At 44.1% G+C, this 13,894-nt stretch overlaps 1 protein-coding gene across 1 annotated transcript in view; it reads left to right on the top strand.

The window, feature by feature from the left end:
• Positions 1–13,894, top strand: part of casc3 (casc3 exon junction complex subunit) — a 14,291-nt gene extending 397 nt beyond the window's left edge. The window contains exons 2-12 of the mRNA XM_071464450.1: positions 1,602–1,626; positions 1,936–1,991; positions 2,317–2,547; positions 3,339–3,487; positions 4,015–4,188; positions 5,024–6,033; positions 7,165–7,338; positions 8,742–8,840; positions 8,946–9,112; positions 9,609–9,816; positions 10,261–13,894. Of these exons, the coding sequence (XP_071320551.1) occupies positions 1,602–1,626; positions 1,936–1,991; positions 2,317–2,547; positions 3,339–3,487; positions 4,015–4,188; positions 5,024–6,033; positions 7,165–7,338; positions 8,742–8,840; positions 8,946–9,112; positions 9,609–9,755 (2,232 nt within the window). The 3' untranslated portion in view covers positions 9,756–9,816; positions 10,261–13,894. The remainder of the gene's footprint in view (positions 1–1,601; positions 1,627–1,935; positions 1,992–2,316; positions 2,548–3,338; positions 3,488–4,014; positions 4,189–5,023; positions 6,034–7,164; positions 7,339–8,741; positions 8,841–8,945; positions 9,113–9,608; positions 9,817–10,260) is intronic.

The raw sequence follows: 13,894 nt of genomic DNA, 5'->3' as shown, positions 1-13,894 counted from the left end.
TATAGCTGAAGAGCTAACTCCTGACACAAACTACTTGATGTTTGTTCAATGTTAGCTTGAAGGAAACAAACGTTAGATAAGTTAGCTGTTTAACCGTTAGCACTCCTGTTCTGCCTGAACACTTTTTAGATATTATTTTACAAGTACGTTATGGTGTTAAATTAACCGTTTATAACATTAACTGTCTACGTTGTTCACTTTATTGCTACTGTGTTTTCTGTTGTGAAACGAAGACGAAAGGGCGCCAGTTGGGACACATTTACACGGGTAACACATTTGGCCATAACACCGGCGTCTTCGCGGTTACTTTACACTGTTGCACATTTTCCCGCAGGTAAGAAACAGTTCGCGCCTAATTTACCAGTTCGGCAAATACCCGGGGGTTCTGGGTGCGCAGGGGTGTCGGTGGACTGTTAGGAGAGTGCATTTTTGCGGGCCAGCCAGGCCCCGCTAATGCTACCGCTCCCCCGTGAGTCTGCCACGTCCAGCGCACGCTAACCTAGACGTAGACCCGGTCAGCTGTCCAAGGCTGCTCCCATGCCATTAAAATGGTGTTTCCACTGGCTCCCCCTTCGTGGTTGGGGTTAGGGCCGTGGCTGGACGGAGCAGAGAAAACGGGTTAGGGATCAGGTGCCGTAGCGCAGAAGACGACTGGTTGGGGTTAAAGATGAGGTTCGTTTGGTTTGTAGATCTGTTTGGTTCTGACAAATTCACCATAAAGCGATCTGCCACCCAGCTTCAGAAAGGCTCTATTAAATCAACAGCTGCATACGCTTCACCTCTGGGGCCACACACGGTTGAAAGGTGACACCTGTGCTAGGTGACATAAATGCTATATAAACAGATCCGCAGTGGCTAATGAATGCGTTGTCTGAACACAAATGGTGCTGAGTACATGTTTTTGGGATTTGATAAGGATTTGGTTCCAGGACTGTGACCTCAACTTTAACCACAGTGCGGGCTGTATTAAGATTGCAATGCTGCTTTTGGCTTTAACGTCCAGTAAAACAGGATTACACTCAGACTTTGGAGGAGGGCAGTGGTTTGAAATCCTGCCCAAGATGGAAAGATGTACTGAAAAGAATCGTCAAAATGATAAGTAGGCCTGTGGATTCAAGCTTCAGTGTTTCTGCCAGAACAGTTGTCAGGCCCGGCGGCTGGACTTATGACAGGCACACAGGGAGGGCTGATAAATGGTGGATTTTTTTGACCAATGCAGCAGCCCACTGGGATTTGACCTGTTATGCTCAATGGCTGGGGGTTGATGAAGCGTTTTAACCAACATATATCTCTGGTAAGCTTTTCAGCCATCATATCTAGATTCCCCAAGGCTAAGGCCTGGCAGACCACTGGGGAAACCCTGAGCTGTTTCTGAAATGCCTTGAGCAGAGTTTTTAATCACTAAGCTCTTTTTTGTCCTACAGAAGAAAAAGAGTAGTTTACAGCAGGCAGCTCCCAGTGCTACTGTATGTGTGAAAGTGTTTGAGGATAAAGCTCTGAGCAGTTTGGTGGTGGAGCTAAGCTTTTTGTGCTTCCTGGAGGTTAACACTTTCATGTTGTGGTACGCAGCTGATTTCTTCTTTTTGTCTGTCTCTTTGCAGGAGAGTGAAGATGGGGTGGGAGAAGGTAAGACATCTATTAGATCAAAGCAACATTTAGCACAGAACCCACAACCTGGTAAAATAAACAGCTGACACAAATAACATAAAAATAAATAAAGGACTAAGAACTAAAATAAAAGACAGTAATTTCAGTTTTCTCTTTATTGTAGGGAATATATCCAACAGTCTTATACCCAACTTGTGAAATGTGACAATATTTTATATAATGTAATGAAACATTCGTTCCTTTCATGACTGTTGTAGAATATCTGTGAATCATCTGAAATCTTACCCTTAAATGATGACGTCCTTTCTATATGTCCTTCCTGTTCAGCTGTCCTCTCTGACTACGACAGTGCAGATCCAGAGGAAAACGGCTCCCATTCAGAGGTAGAAATGTCTTAAATCAATCTCTTAAAAGTTTATTAACCTTTTTTTCTGACACTGCCATTATAATTCTCTAAAAATTGGTTGTGTGTTTAAAAAAAAAAAAAAAAAATTATCTGAATGTCTCTCATGTTAACGCTGCACAGATCAGGCCTGCCCTGATGGCAGCGAAAAGCAGTTCACAGACAGGACGTTCTATTCTGTTAACTGGTGTGCTGTTATATGTTAGCATGAACATTTTCTCTGACTAATTCTAACCACAGTCTTGTTGTTAATCAGGATAAACTTTAAATATTGTTTGATTAACTCCTTGTTCTGGTTTCCTCAGGGAGTGGAGGAGGAAGAGGAGGCAGAACAGTACAGCGATGAAGAAGCTCCACCAGCAGCAGCCAGCGAGCCCAAACCCCCTGCTGCCAACAGCCCAGCACAGGGAGGGGAGAGGGAGGAGGAAGATGAAGAGGAGGAGGCAGAGGGGGAAGGAGGGGGGAAGAGTAAAGAGGAGAGCAAAGCTGAGGAGAAAGGAAATCTAGCTGGAGAGAGACAGAGCGGTGATGGCCAGGTGAGACTCAGTGAACCTCAGCCAGCTGTGGCTTCACAATGTGGCTCCCAACATCACCACAGATACGAGTGGTGGAGGTGGACAAACACACTGCTGCAGCGCAGTCAGCTGATTAAAATGGATCCATTGAGTCTTGTGCTCACGATGTTGCTCCTGTAAATGTTGGCGCCTCTGTGTGAGACGCTTCCATTGATGATTGTGATTTTTTAAAACTTATTCCGGGGCTGCAGCTCACCCTTTCATCTCCAAGTGCAGTGTAACTCTGGTTTTTCTGGTTTTCCAGCACTGTGCTGGACAGGTGACAGGTGTGTTTACAGTGTTTGTGCCCTGAAGACGTAACAGCAGGAAAAGTGGCGAAAATTAGCGAGTTCACCCCACAACTCACCAGCTGCTTCTCATGTAGTAAGACCTTCGACCAACATGATACTGATGATAATTATCCATTAAACATTATCAGTTTGAATCATTCATTCATTCATTCATTCATTCATTCGTTTTCCATACCGCTTATCAGAAACCAGGTCGTGGGGTCCCAGCTGACATCGGGCGAGGGTGGGGTACACCCTGGTCAGGTCGCCAGTCTATCGCAGGGCTGACACACAGAGATAACAACCACACACACTCACTCACACACCTTTGGGCAATTTAGAGCCACCAATCAACCTAACAAGCATAACAGTTTGGATCAACATCCACAGAACACTGGTCTGTCCATCTAATGGTTGATAGGAGACAGTAGAACTGTTCACTGCTGTCATGATGTTGTAACTGATTCCATCACACACACTCAGGAGTCCACAGACGATCCAGAGACGAAGGCGGGAGGAAAACCTGGTCAGCAGCTCGACGATGACGAGGACAGAAAAAACCCGGCCTACATCCCCAGGAAGGGTCTGTTCTTCGAGCACGACGTCAGAGGACACGCTCAGGAGGAGGAGAGGTACAGTTCTTATCTGATATTATTATTACCATTATTATTATTTGTTATTGTTGTTTGTTGTTTTTTTTAATTGATTTTGTTTGGTTACGAGGCAGTAGGGCATCCACAAAAGTGACCTCTTCAACTACCTGTGTTTTATGTGAAGGTAGAAATAAAAAAGGTTGAGATGCTGCACAATATCTTCCATCAGGAAACAAACCTGGATGGTTATATCCATTCATTTTGTTAGATTTGATTAAGCCTAAAAGGAAAAAATGCATCATTAACAACAGGCAGATTGTCTGTTCTCAGCTGTCAGTTCATAAAATTTATCGATGCAATTCAACATAAATTCTCAAACAATTCTACGGTGATTTAAAAAAAATAATTTTTTTTTAAATCCACTGTTATCATGGTATCAGTGTATTAGTGTTGCACTTGATTCCACTTTACAGCCTGATTGAGTTGTAAAATACAGGCAGGACAATCAGGGTTTTAGTGGAAGGTCCCTTTAACTTCATCACGTGTCCCTGTCTGTGTCCCGACAGACCTAAAGGTCGAAACAGGAAGTTGTGGAAAGACGAGGGTCGCTGGGAACACGACAAGTTCAGGGAGGAGGAGCAGGCGCCCAAGAGCCGCGAGGAGCTTATCGCCATCTACGGTTACGACATCCGAAATGGCGGTGGCCCTGGAGACCGAGCATACAGACAGCGCAGGCCCAGGTGAGCTCTGCTTTAACTGAGAATAACACAGGCACATGAGAAACAATCAATTTAACTTTGATAAGATAATTTACAGCAGTTTTGTATGAAATCCAAGTTGAACCTTGGTGTAGATCAATAATCCATTACACACAGCATTCAGCCAGCATTCAGCCAACTTTATTTTTTTTTAAAGATGATATATAGTAAGTATTAAAGAGTCCTGACTTGCCTCTACATTACTACTTCATGATATCACATGTGATGGTAAAAATGAAAACAGATGATAATATAAATTAGTTTATTATTTGTTATTCAAATATTAAAGACAGTACTAGTAAACAGCTGAGTGCACAGTGCAGGTAGATGAGCGGTGGTGCATCCCGCTGCATAAGTCAGTGAAAATCAGCATGTGATTGTGAAATATTAACTGGGGGCAGCGGTGAGTGACTCTCAGGATGTTAAGCTTCACTGAGCTCTGCAGAAGTCATTCAGCTGCAGCTCCTCATCTTCATCATCAGCTGTTGCTGAGCGTTGCTTTCAGTTGTTGATATAACGTCACTGGTAGAAGGTCTTACCAGTGATGACTAATGATGACGGGGCTGATTTAAACTTTCTTGTTTTGTCAGTCAGTCCAAAACCCAGAGATAACTAATGTATAACAACATAAAGTATCCCTTTCTTTAGTCACATTTATGAAGCTTTTTCTTTTGAAATTTTTTTTAATGTTATAGATTTTTACCTCTGAACCAGTGGTGTGGAGGATGAAATTACAACTTTCCACTTGGTCTTTAGAACCACTTTAACCAGTTTAGTCTGTTGAATCTGAATGTTGGTGTCTTTTTGTCTCCTGCAGACAGAATGTGTCTCCCAGCAGAGACAAACGGTATAGAGAGGGGGGAGGAGAGCGACCAGTCCGGTCCTGGCAGAGTGGAGGAGGGGGAGGAGGTCTGAACCGCGGAGGAACTCCTTCACCTTCAACCATCCAACCCTCTACATCCCATTCCTCTCTCTCCTCAGTTCAGCGCAGCAACAACCCCTCTAGACTGCCCCCCTCCCGCAGCAGAACATCCCACCAGAATCAAATGCACCTCCCATCTCAGTCCCACTACAGGAATAATGAATCAAACACACCCCAGATGCATCCCAGAGAACGACAAGGCCCTAAAGCTCAGTTGGAGCCTGCGGGAGACAGGGGTGTGGTCAGCAGGGGAGGGCGTGGTGGCGGGGGAAGGGGGGGTCCCTCTGTGGTCGTTGAGGACATTACAGTCAGCCAAGGAAGCGCTGGGGAACAGGACCTGAGTTTAAGTGCTGTAACGACAGCAGCATCGTCACAGCTGGGCGGTTACAAGTCTGCGTCACCGAGGCGACAGCATGAACAACGAAGCAGCGCAGACAGATCTGTGTCAGGATTGGCTGCTTCCTCCTCCGTCTCTGACCCCTCCCTTCAGTCATCAGCAGCAGTGACCAATCGGGAAGCCTCTCCTCCCACTGAACGGCCAGTGGAGCGTAAATCTTACTCGTTGGCTCGCAGGACTCGCTCTCGGCCCGCAGACCTGGGCAGCAAACAGCCGTCCATGGAAGAATCTGCGGTCGGAGGGAACGCCTGCTCCCCTGGCAGTGTAGGAGGGAAGAGCTGGACGGGAGGAGGAGATGCGCCAAGTCAGGTGGTAGGAGGAGGAGGGGCAGGAGCTGGAGCTGGAGCTGGAGCTGGAGCTGGAGCTGGAGCTGGAGCTGGAGCTGGAGCTGGAGCTGGAGCTGGAGGGCTGACGGAACTGGACCAGGACGTGGCTCGACTCAGTCTGGCAGGACAGAGCTGGAGCCAGAGTCAGAGCCCGACGTCATACATACGCTCTGAGATGAGAGGTGAGTGGAGGCTTCTCTCAACACCTGTTACCTGTGAACATCCAGGTTGTTTTACTCTGGTCATTAATCATTTTTATTTCAAGAAACATATAAAATGTAGTTGAGAAAATACAAAACAGAACTAGAAAATAATGGATTATAACTGTGAGCAACATTTATACCCTTTTTCATCAAATTAGTTTATTAAATGCACGTAAACCCCCTAGAAACATGATTAACTCCTGTTACACTGCCAGACGGAGAGAACACACACAATGTCACCACCGGTAGTTACAGAGCGCACACAGACACAGGAGTGAGAGCGAGCTGTTAGCCACTGTGCAGACTGGATAAAATGGATCCGTCACATCTCATCACCAGGTTGGTGGTCCTGTAAGCATCGGAGCCTCAGTGTGAGACCTTTTGGTCGGTGATTGTGTCTTTTTTAAACTTATTTCTGGGCTGCATCTCACTCTGTCATCCCCAAGCTCAGTGTAGCTGCTATGTTTCTGGTGTAACAGCACCATGCTGGACAGGTGACAGGTGTGTTTATAGTGTTTGTGCTCTGAGAGACGCCAGAGCTCGAAAATTTGTGTTGATTGATTGGAGAAGGGGCCAATGAAAAGTGCACTACAGAGACATTTGTCCCAGGAGCTGATTGTGGTCTTACCATTGCTGGAAAAAGCCAGATGTTAGTGGGGTTTTTGATCAGCTTTATTTAACACAAACGACTGTTTACAAAATAGTTTTAACCAACCCTACCCCCTAACATAGAGAGTAAGAGTTTAGCTCAGAGCTGGTATTAGTTTATTACATTGTGCTCTCAGTATTTTAAATGATGTAATTAACCCTGTGTGTCCAGAACTCAGAGAGAAAATGACTCAAATGTTGGAGAAATACAGTGGGGGCCAGTACACAGAACTCCCTTGTTGGTCATACTGTAGTCAACATGATGCACATCAAAACCAAGAGAGACAGAGGAGTGGTGCAGCCTGCTGACGGTCGCAGCCGTCAGGTTTCTGTAAACTGAGAACGTATGAGCTCTGGTTTGTCATCCAACCTGCACCTCTCAGCATCAGCAGAGTTGATGTTTGTAGAGTGAAGCCTGCTTCTCTGATTGATACACAGCCTGACTGATACTTGTGTCCACAGGCCTTCCCAACCCCATGCACATCCCCAGCGGCCCTCCTCAGTTCTCCAGCATGGAGGAGATGGGCGTCGGCTCTAATCGGGCCAAACGCTACTCCTCCCAACGTCAGAGAGCCGTACCTGAGCCGGCACCACCCATGCACCTTGGAGTGATGGAGGGACACTACTACGAACCCAGTAAGATGATAACACTGCCCACTGGCTGTTATTATAGTCAGTGTCTTAACTGTCGTCACCATCCTCACACACACAGCATGAGAGTGTGTTTCCAACCCGGAACAATTTAACCCAACATACATTATGTTTTATTACTAGATTTCACCCTTGAGATGCAGTTACATTCATGATTTTGCTGACACATACTTAAACCTAAAAACCTTTTATTGAATCATGAAGGATTCAGGGCAACAGAGCATCCCTGTCACCATGGTAACGGCATGAGGAGAGACACTGTGCTGCTCTGTCTCGTCTGTCTGCGTCCTCTCTTCCTGCTGCGATATCATCAGTCATAAATCTGGTTCTCACTGTGTGAGAAAATGGATGGCTCTGCTTTACATAACAAAAATTCTTAGTTTGGATTCTTCTTGACTTTGAGCAGCCACACATCACTGATCTGCTTGGTAAAGAGAAAATACTCATTTAAAAGAAGTTTATGCTGCATGTTGGTTGAATTTCACGTTGACCTGTAGTTTTCAGCTGCAGTGGAAAGTTTCACACAAGTAAAACTGGCTCCATGTTATAAAACGTCACCGACGTCACAGTTACACAGAGAAACATGTTTCTACCTCATGTCCACTGAACAGAGCTGTGAAATAAAGTGACTCAGTGGAACATTTTCTATCTGATCCAGAAGGAAGGTCATTTTGTTGTTGGAGGAAACTGATGGACACTGACCTTCACTTTATACTACATCACTCACTGTTTCGTGTCAAAATAACAAACTTGAATATAAGAAACATGAACCTGAATTGCTGTTACGATTAGTACTAAATTGTGTCTTCCTGAAATATCCTCGTAATTTAGTCTCAGTCCGTGTTGTACTTCACCCTGCTCACCAGCAGAGGGCAGCACAATCACAGGTTGCTGTGCTACCTAAACGTCTTTACTTGGTTTCTTTGTCTGTTAGTTTGAAAGTATCGATAAGTTGGTTTATTTTCCCAAAGAGTGAAGGGTAATTAGAATAAAAATAATTGTATCATCTATCTCTGCTGATATTATGAAGCTCCAGAGGAGTCCTGACCTGTAGCTGGTGCATGAGATGGAAGTCAGACTGACAAGTTCACAACATTTTCTCACAAACCAACAATTTCTGCAGCAATAAGTCAAACTTTGGTTGTTGCTCCTCAGCTGAAGCACAGATTCATTAAGTCAGTGTGAAGTCAAGGAAGAGATGCAATATTCATGCAAAACATGGGTTTATTGATTAGCACCATAATGCTAACAAAATAGAGTTAATTAGCCTTTCTCACGTTTTCAAAGCTAATCATATATTTTAGATCAACATTTTTGCCCAAGAAAGTCCAGTAACTACAGCTGTTCTTCAGGATCGCTTTGTTAACCTCCCTCTGCTTCTGTCTCAGTGTCGTACCAGGGACCAATCTATGCTCATGGGGATGGCCCTGCCCCCATCCCACCGCAAGGCATGCTGGTCCAGCCTGAGATGCACATCCCCCACCCTGGTCAGTGGAGTCTGGTTTCCTCACCTGATTCAGAAGCTGGTTTCTTCTGTCTGAAGAAGTAATGTTGGGTTTGATAAATGCTTCATCTTTTTGCTTCCTCCCCAGGTCTCCACCCCCACCAATCAGGTGGCCCGATCACTAACCCTGCCCTCTATGGAGGCCCACCTGTATCTCTGTCACCAGGGCAACCACAGCAACTGCTGCCACCGCCCTTCTACCCCCCGCCAGGCGTCATGACCTTCCCTTACCCCGCCATGTACCCAAACCCACAGGTACACATCATCGTTGTAAAGTCTTAAACGTAATTTATAAAAGTCTGAAACATTTTCTCTAGTCGTTACTTTACCTGTAAAATGTCCTCAGTACTGTACGACCTCTGACATTCAGACATGGACCTTAAATAAATGAGTTATTTTTTATCCATTTCCTGCTGCTCATCAACATAATGTTTAATGATTATTACTGATATTATGAAAGTTAAAAATGTCTTGGTGAACCTGCAGAGACTCTGGTTCATTAACATGTTGAACAAGCTCATAACTATATTCAAATGCAGTTTTATTCTGACGTTGAGAAGGAAAATATCTCATTAAATGGTGAAAAGAATAAAGTTGTGAGCGAGTTTCTAACAGATGTGACTGATAATAACCTCAGAGAGTAGTTCAGTGTGAATAGTGAGTAGTTTTATTTATTCCCTGCTACACACTGTGACGTAACTTTAATCCCATTTTGTGTGTGTGACTCTAACACTCATTGTTTCTGTGTCAGGGTCAGGCCCAGGTGACCTACGGAGGCGTGACGTACTACGATACGATGCAGCAGCAAGCTCAGCCCAAGCCGTCACCCCCCCGCCGCACATCCCAGCCCGTCACCGTTAAGCCCCCCCCTCCAGAGGTGCCCTTTGCCTCAGAGTGACCCCGCCCCTCACCCCTCCCCGCCACCCAGTCTCAGCCTCACTCTGATCTGAAAACCGCAGGTGAGCACCCCACCTCTTCAGCTGTTGACTGTGATTATGTTGTCCTGGGGGTGGAACTGTGGGGGCTGTCTGCTTGGAGTGGATTCACTGATCAAGTGAGTTATAAAACGGTTCATCAACACGTGGGAAGAAGGAAGGGTCAGTGGTTCTGAGCCCGTTTGATCACAGGTCCAGGTTGATTTGATTTAGAGATAATTACGGGGAACAGGTCCCATCTGGTCCTGAGCTTTGAGCTACAAGTTTCCAAAACTGTCGCCGTGCAGGACTTGTGGTTTTTTGATGTTGTTTATATTAAAACAAAACCATCAAGATCAGGAGCACAGTACAGGCTGACATCATCCACCCACATCTCCCACATCTGGACTCTCGATCGATTTTAGTCAGTTAACAGCAGTAAACAATCAGCAGATGTGACTCGTGGGTTTTTCTTTCACCTGTTTGCAGGAGCGGGGTGGGAGGGTTGGTGAGGAGCTGCGGTCCCCAACAGTAACGAGGGAGGGACGGACAGACGGACGGGTAGATGGAGGTGAGGATTGACTCTGCAGGTGACCCCAGCATCACTGGTGAATTTTTCCTTTTTTGTTTCCCTCTTTTTTTTCTTTTTTTTTTTTTTTTGGACCCTGTAGCAGTCGGGCGGATCAGCTGTGTGGGAGACGTATCATAGTCAGACTGTTCTGTAACTCACAGGTTCGATCCTGCCGCCAGCGTGTCTTTTAACGTTAAACCTAAACATGTTAAAAACGAGAAAAGTCTGCCTGTCAGACGGATGAGTTCAAACCCTTTAGAGACACTTTGAAGCATTTAACGTCTGGAGTGGGACGGACAAAGACAAACTGCTGCAGGCGATGTGTCGACACGAGGAGTGAAAGTCCGTTTTAAGTATTTTTGTCTTTTCATGGTGAAACAGGCACCGGACTGAGCCCTGCAAACAGCTGTTCACAGGCAGTTTGAGTTTCTCTTCATCATTTTCTCTGTTTACTTCACACTGTACATCAGAAGGTTGATGTGTTTTCATTTCCCACATCCATCGTAGTTACACTGTTAATTCAAGAAGTTTAACAGATAATAAAGACAGAAGTTAACTACAAATGAAACCGGTTTGTGAGGATCAGTTGTGTATATAGTTTAAATACGTTTAGAGCTGACCCAGTGCTTCCTGATGTTAGTCCCATTACAGCCTTTAGATGTTTTTCACAGATGGTTCTTACACCTGAATATGGTGAATATGAAGAGGATTAAGCCCACATCAGATTTTTTTTCTTTTATTCTGACTTTAAACTGAATTTTATTTTTTTTCTAAATAAATTTTTCACATGTGGCACAAATTGTCTCCTGTACCTGCAGCTTTCTGCCTGCTGCTTTTTGCTTTTGTTTCTCTGACTGCAGATTCAGCAGCTTTCTGTTTGTTGACTGACTTAAGTGGGAAACCTGGACTCAGAAATCTGCACAACCATAGTCTGATTTATCCACAGTCTCTCAACAGGTGTCTCTTGATTTATAAAATATTAACAGCTGACTTTCACCTTTTTAACATATATGATGGTTTATAACAGACTATAGATGTGAATCTGTTCACAGCTTTAACTCCTCCTGTGGACACGTCAGTAGAAACAGTTCATGAACGAGAATAAAGTAAAACACAGTTATAATAATATATAGTTTCACAGGAGGAGTTAGAACTGTTGACAAATACTTCAAAATGTTCCTCCACCTGTGTATAACTACATTAAAGTTCTAAAACTGTTAATACATTTTAGTATAGCTGCCACTAATGATAACCTTCATTACCTGTTAATCTGAAGATTGTTCTCTCTAATCATTGATTAATTATTTGACTTATAAAATGGAAGAAAAAAAAGTGTGAAGTGTGAAAATTTTCAGGTTTTCAGTTAATCACATAAGACTCAGTTTCTCAGACCTTTAGGCTGGAAGCAGTGTCTTCCTGTGATCTTTCATCACAGCTGTCACAGAAATACTGACACTCAAACTTGTCATATTATCTCATTTGAATATATTTCTGAGGCTCAAAATGATGAAACTGTCTCAGGCTTTTACAAAAAGTTTGGAGATAAGATTTAAAATTTGTGGAGCAGAAAACTTCACATATCACTTCAAATTGTTTAGTCTGAGCAACAGTGAAAAACCCAAAGATGACAATGACATAAATTGACACTGAAGAATCTGCAGCCAGAGAATAGTTGGTGGTTTGAGCAGATGATAGAGTGAAATCACCTCGTGGTGTTGTGAGGATCTCACCGACAGTAAAGAGAACAGAAGGTGGTCACTGTCGAAATAAAACCCACAAGTTTACTCCTTCACATCAGGGCTGACACAGTTGCACCTTTAAAATTCTTCAAGTTTGAGGCAGATTTATGATTTTCTTTGTAAACAAGACAGTTGAGCAGGAATAATAAAGGCCCTGCACCAACCTGACGCAGCTGTGAGCTGTCAGGCTGCTCACACTGTTAGCTAGTGTTAGCTCCCCGCGGGCAGACACACCAAACACAAGGTAAACATTGTACACAGTGTACAAATACAAATATTCCCATTAACCAGATGAATCTGACAGATGACCCAGCCGCACTGTGGACTCTTTTCTTTGTTGATGTATGTGGTGACATGCTGCCATGCTAGCAGACACTGTTAATGAAGACAGACTGTGTCGGTCCTCCCGTCACATCAGCGGAGTAGCCCTTTAAGACTCAGTTCATCTGCTCATCTGAACGTAGAGTTTTTATTTCCTCACAGCAGCTTTTTCATTTTCCCTCCTGATGAGCAGACAGTTTGATCATCCACACAAACGTTGCACAAAAGCCAGAAGCTGCTGCTGCTGGGTGGTGGGGGGTGTTTACTGAAGCTGTATATAGAAATCTAAATGTATATATAGAAGCTTGAACAGATAAAATAGAGCAGAAAACATATTCTAATAATACTACTAGTGCTACTCAACAGTCGGCTTCTGATTCAAAAGCATCGGCAGGGACCTCGAATGTTAACGATGGATATAATTTAGAGAAGTAGTGACGACAAAGGAGCTGTGTGGCTTTAGCTGAAGTCTGTTTTGTATTTTCCTTTTTTGAAGTGTCACTCAATACTGTTTTTTTTATTGTTAGTGAATGGAGGAGTGAAGTGACGACGTCCTCATGATTTATTTCACCCTCAAACGCACACGGAGGAAACCACTTCATAAAACTCTGTCAGTTCTTTGACCTGCAAAAATCTCTCAACAGTAACACATGTTCAGGGTTAAAGGTCACCTGATAGTTTTTAACTGTCTCTCTTCCTCTTCCACTGTTTGATTTCTGTTGATGAACTTTTTGAACGAGGCACTCGTGGTCATTTCTCCTGTTCAGAGTGATTTGTCAGTAAAGTCTCTGGAGTCTCTGTTCACTTCATGTTGATGATCAGCTCTACAAATCCAACTGGATAAATCTGATTTTGAGACACTGTAGGTTTTATTTTGAATAAAATTACCACCAGTATTCTTCCAAAATCTCGAGCAGGTGTTTTAATTTGAAATGATCTTTTTCTCTCTGTAATAATTTCTGTGAATCTTCTTCGTGTCACTTTGGCTTTTTTCACATTAGACGAGATGAGAGAGGATGGAGGTGTGTGGGGGGAGGAGGGGGAGGGGCACGTCTGGGCACGCCTTATAACAGTGGGTGTGACCTGTTTGTGACGGCGGCTTCAGCACACTTCCAACTGGTCGGAGCGGTGATGATTGATCCTGGGTCGTTTGTTATCAATCGATTTGTATTGATCGAGTCTCCTTGAATGGATGTCAGTGGTAGAAAGTGTCTGTTCATGTTTTGGGTCTGACTCTGACTGAATTCACCTCCTGTGTTGAGAGCGAGCTGACTGCTGCCAGTTTACAGACACATCTGAAGTGTTTGACCTTTGACCTGAGCTGACCAGACTGTGTTCACTGTGACGACAGTGCTCTGTTTGTTTCAGTGTTACGACGATGATGATGATGATGATGATGGTTGTGACTGCATCAATGGTTTTGTTTGAGTTTGTATGTGGAGAACGTTGTCGTCCACACTGAGGATCAATAAAGAACATGATGATAATAAAA

This window comes from Trachinotus anak, unplaced genomic scaffold (genome assembly GCF_046630095.1).
Source record: "Trachinotus anak isolate AG129_WGS33_773 ecotype Australia unplaced genomic scaffold, CSIRO_AGI_Tana_v1 ptg000003l, whole genome shotgun sequence".
NCBI classification, from domain to species: Eukaryota; Metazoa; Chordata; class Actinopteri; order Carangiformes; family Carangidae; genus Trachinotus; species Trachinotus anak.
This window is presented reverse-complemented; position numbering and strand designations above follow the sequence as displayed.